The sequence below is a fragment of the Mastomys coucha genome, unplaced genomic scaffold, assembly GCF_008632895.1.
Source record: "Mastomys coucha isolate ucsf_1 unplaced genomic scaffold, UCSF_Mcou_1 pScaffold16, whole genome shotgun sequence".
NCBI classification, from domain to species: Eukaryota; Metazoa; Chordata; class Mammalia; order Rodentia; family Muridae; genus Mastomys; species Mastomys coucha.
Window position 1 is genome coordinate 50,950,919 of NW_022196898.1, and position 4,531 is coordinate 50,955,449.

Genomic DNA, 4,531 nt, shown 5'->3' on the forward strand with positions numbered 1-4,531 from the left:
GCAGATACCAGCATGATCTGCATATCAATTTCTAGGCCAGCAGACTCCACTCAGTAGAACTTGGTCTTAAAAAACAATTTTTTAAATCATTTAAAACTTTAAAAATATTTTTCCTCTGTGATAGGATGGTGAAGTATAGCTCTTCACAGCTGATAGCTTCTGGGGGAGGGGGTGCTGGTTAGGGATGGGGAAGGACTCAGTTGTCTTTAAGGGGCAGGACACTAGGAATTTGGACACACTCCAGTGAATATATGGGCAACACAGATTGGACTTGGGTTTTTTGTTTTGTTTTGTTTTTGTTTTTGTTTTTTCTTTTCCTTTTTTTCTTCTTTTTCGGGAGGTGGGTTGGGAAGATAGTTGAAAGGGTGAAATGTGATCCAGGGAGGACTGGGAAATGAATGGCATTGGGATAAATTTTGTGACATTTCCAAATAATCAATAAAAACATTAAGTTAAAAAAACTATTTTCCCTCCTTCTGGCCCAAAATAATAGGTTCTGACATAGTTTAACAGTTAAAATACAGGAAATATCTTTTCTCCCCAGCTTGAAAATAAGGAACTTCGAGAGTTATTGTCCATCAGCAGTGAGTCTCTTCAGGTTGGAAAAGAAAGCCCTGTGGCTCCTGCCTCTCAGGCCATCAAGTAACTGGACTTCCGAAGGCCAGCTGCAGCTTGCCCGGCAAGGAGAGAAGCGATGACCTCTCCTCTCGAGCCATGTCCATCCAAAAGTCTTGCCACAGACTTGCTTTAGTGTTGGTTAGAGGTGTGGGGTGGCAGTTTAGAATTGCCACTTGGTGTTCATTGTCCACTAACTAGTTTGGGGTGTACTAGTGAAACTAGACAAGTCTCCCATTGCTGTGTCAGACGACATTGTTACTGTGGTCCGGAATCTCTATAAACTGTTGCCTACAGTTCAATGTTGTTTTTCACAGCTTGGAAACACTGAACACTTTTATTATAAACCATGATTTTATTTTATATAGGGTTATAAAAATTCCTTCTAAGAGTTTTTAAAAGATTGAACTTTTTAAAAATACATACTTGGTGTAAACCTGGATTTTTTTTTTTCTTTCACTTGTAAAAGTAGCATGATTTCAAAGAAACAGATTGGCAAATTCTCTGAGTGACGTCACTCGTCCATGGGATTTTGATCCTCTCTGGTGCTAAGAGTCAGCACTTCGTGGTCAGGTGCCTTTGCTCTTAATTTGAGAGAATCTTTTACTAATCCCCAGGAAATGTGCTTGAAAACAAATAAACTGGGTTTGGGTTCCTCCTCCTCCTCCTCCTCCTCTTCTTCCTCTTCTCCTCTTCTTCTCCTCCTCTTCTTCTTCCTCCTCCCCCCCTCCTCGTCCTTGTCCTCCTCCTCCTCCTCCCCTCAACGATCCACAGTCATTCTGAGAGTGCTGAGGAACTTGGGCTGCCCCATCATGTACAGGGAGCTACTAGACATACATGACTGTACATGTACATTGGACTTAAATGCCAAAAATAGCTTTTATTTATTTAATCAAGTAGTTTTCCATTCTGTCTGCCTGGGGAATCTTCGGCTTAGGTAGTTGCCTCATATGAGGAACACACACACACACATCTCACACATGTCACAGGTTTCCCCACCTCCTAGCTCCTAGGCACTTTTGTTGACACACAGCTGTGCCCTGCAGAGCAGCACTGCGGGGATGGATTAGACTGGCAGCAGTACTCCGCTTTCTTTACATCTACTGGGTTTTCACATGGAAGCACTTTACTACTCACAGAAAGTCACCACACCCCTGATGCCGTGCAGGCAATCCCTGTCAACTCCTTCCTGCCTTAGTTTGCTCATTTCAGGTTTATAAATAATTCCTTTTGCACTATCTGTTTGCCCAGATGGACTTTGGTTTTCTTTTCCCACATTAATTTTCACTCCAGCTGCTCCCCTTGAGGTGTCCCCTAAGGGTCCCAAGTGTGTACTCCACAAACCCATTCAGGGGTGGGTTCCTCTACCACTTGTCAGCTGTCACACCAGCTCCCATCAGCAGTAATAGCATTGTCAGACAGTCTATTTCAGCATTGAGCACGGTTTCCCTTTATCTGCCTTCTGTTCCCTTAGTACTCACTACAAAGGTCTTTACATCTAGCTTCAGAGGAATCTCTGCATTGCAGTCCTGAGGATAGAGCAAGATTTCAGTGCCCTGTGTCATATAAATTCTGCCAGGTATTAATGCTTTGAAGAGAGTGTGGAGCTAGCACATGAATGGAGAAAGAATGTTTCACAGCTTGTGTGAAGATGTTAATATCTCTTGCAGTGGATGGAAGTATTTAGTGTATATAATTTTAGTATAAAATTATTATATTTATTAATAAAAAACTTTTTGAGAAGATTTGCTAATTTTACTGAGAAATGAGTCTGAGTATAGCTGGGCAGTGGTGATGCACACCTGTAAGCGCAGCACTTGGGAGATGGGCAGGCAGATCTCTTGAATTTGAGGCCATGCTGGTTTACCTAGTGAGTTCCAGGAGACTACACAGGAAGAGCCTGTCTTGAAAAAAAGCAAAAAGAAGTATAGGAGATTCTTTTTACATATTCACATACACAGCAACCTTGCCAAGTGATTGTGACATAGATGTCATAAGCAGTTTGCAGTTGGCACAATATATTCAGCAGTATAAACCTGCAAAAGGCACATTAACAACCTATTCATTGCGGAAGTACTGTATGCACAATTTACCACTGAAATCTATTTCCACATCCCTTAACATGCAGCTCACTCACCTAGTGAAATAGAAATTTATGGATGGAATCTAGAATTTATATTTTAATTATCATCCCAGAAAATGACAGGAGTAGTTTAAGAATATGTCTATTGCTGGGCGGTGGTGGTGAATACCTTTAATCCCAGCATTTGGGAGGCAGAGGCAGGTGGATTTCTGAGTTCGAGGCAAGCCTGGTCTACAGAGTGAGTTCCAGGACAGCCAGGGCTACACAGAGAAACCCTGTCTCAAAAAGCCAAAAAAAGAAAAAAAGTACCAAGTTAAGGTGCCTTTAAATGCCATAACTGTGTGGAGTTCATGGATCTTGATGGGCAAAGTCAATCAGCAGGGTAATTAACAGGGCAGGAGACACTATGGCCTGTGTATTGTGAATGCCATGAATTGTGTTTAGTTCAGCAATGAGAATGTGTTGCTGCATGTTCTCTAGAACGTGCCTGTGAATGGGCCTCTGTGGAGGGAAACGGGGGAAGGGGTGCATCTCTGCACAGAGTGCCCTCTGCCCACGTTGGCTCTTGTCTGTGATGCTGTTACCTTGTATAACCTTGTTATAGGTTACTGCTGTATCAGATGTCATGCCCATGTGGAAGATGGGGAAAAAGTAGAAAACTGCCTGCCCTGCAGATACATGGGAAATTCTAAATGGAGTTCTCTCCATATTTACCTCACTTATTAAATGGACATGTCTAATTGCAAAGGAAGCTAAGTACACAGCCATGCCAAATAAAATCAGTACCCTCTTAGCAAGGAGAAATCATACTGAAAAAACAGTGATGCCTGGTTGTTACAGTAAGCCATTTTACCCTAAATATACTTTTTAACAAATTAAAATTATTAGCTGCAGGGATGTCTATGTTGAGTCACCAAGAAAATGAGCTGTAGTAGACATTGTTATTTCTGTATGACTGCTCCACGCCCTGCGCTTGCCTGAGTAGTTTCCCTGCCTAATGTGGCAGGGCCTCCCTCTTTCCTGGAGAATCTGGAAGGACCAGTTACATGTTTTCCAGCCACCTTTGCAGCTCGGGAAGATTCAACTGCCTTGAATTTCAGAGTTAGTACATGGCAAAGCAGGGAAGCGCACAGAAACCTCTGGACCTGGGGACCAGCAGCATCAGCTGCTGCATTTGGCTATGTAGAAGAGCAGCAAAACAGGTCTGGAGTGCTAGCAGGCAGCTGTGGAAGCTTCAGTGTATGCAGTGGAGACTGGAGTCTCCTTCACATCCTTATAGCGTCAGACACAAACCTCTCGGTCTTATTTCCTGGCTGCCCAAAAGAAATACTTTTAATAAAATTAATAGGGCTGGAGAGATGGCTCAGCGGTTAAGAGCATTGACTGTTCTTCTAAAGGTCCCGAGTTCAAATCTCAGCAACCACATGGTGGCTCACAACCATCTATAACAAGATCTGATGCCCTTTTCTGGCCTGTCTGAAGACAGCTACAGTGTACTTACATATAATAAAAAAATAAATCTTTAAAAAATAAATAAAATTAAAAAATAATTTTTGTTGAAATTAGCCTGAATTGCTATATCTAAGAAATCAGATCAGGAACACGTTTTTATTTTTGGTTGTTTTGTTTTTGTTTTTTGAGAAAGAGTTTCTCTGTGTAGCCCTGGCTGTCCTGGAACTCACTCTGTAGACCAGGCTGGCCTCGAACTCGGAAATCTGCCTGCCTCTGCCTCTGCCTCTGCCTCCCAAGTACTGGGATTGAAGGCATGTGACACCACTGCCTGGCAGGAACACTTTTTTTTTTTTTTTTTTTTTTTTTTTTTTTTTTTTTTTT

The 4,531-nt window shown here is 42.2% G+C and overlaps 1 protein-coding gene across 1 annotated transcript in view; it reads left to right on the forward strand.

Annotated features, from left to right (window-relative positions):
* Sike1 (suppressor of IKBKE 1) overlaps nt 1-2,358 on the forward strand; it is a 7,913-nt gene extending 5,555 nt beyond the window's left edge. The window contains exon 5 of the mRNA XM_031375012.1: nt 545-2,358. Coding sequence (XP_031230872.1) covers nt 545-646 — 102 coding nt within the window. The 3' untranslated portion in view covers nt 647-2,358. The remainder of the gene's footprint in view (nt 1-544) is intronic.
* Nucleotides 2,359-4,531: the final 2,173 nt, after the last annotated feature.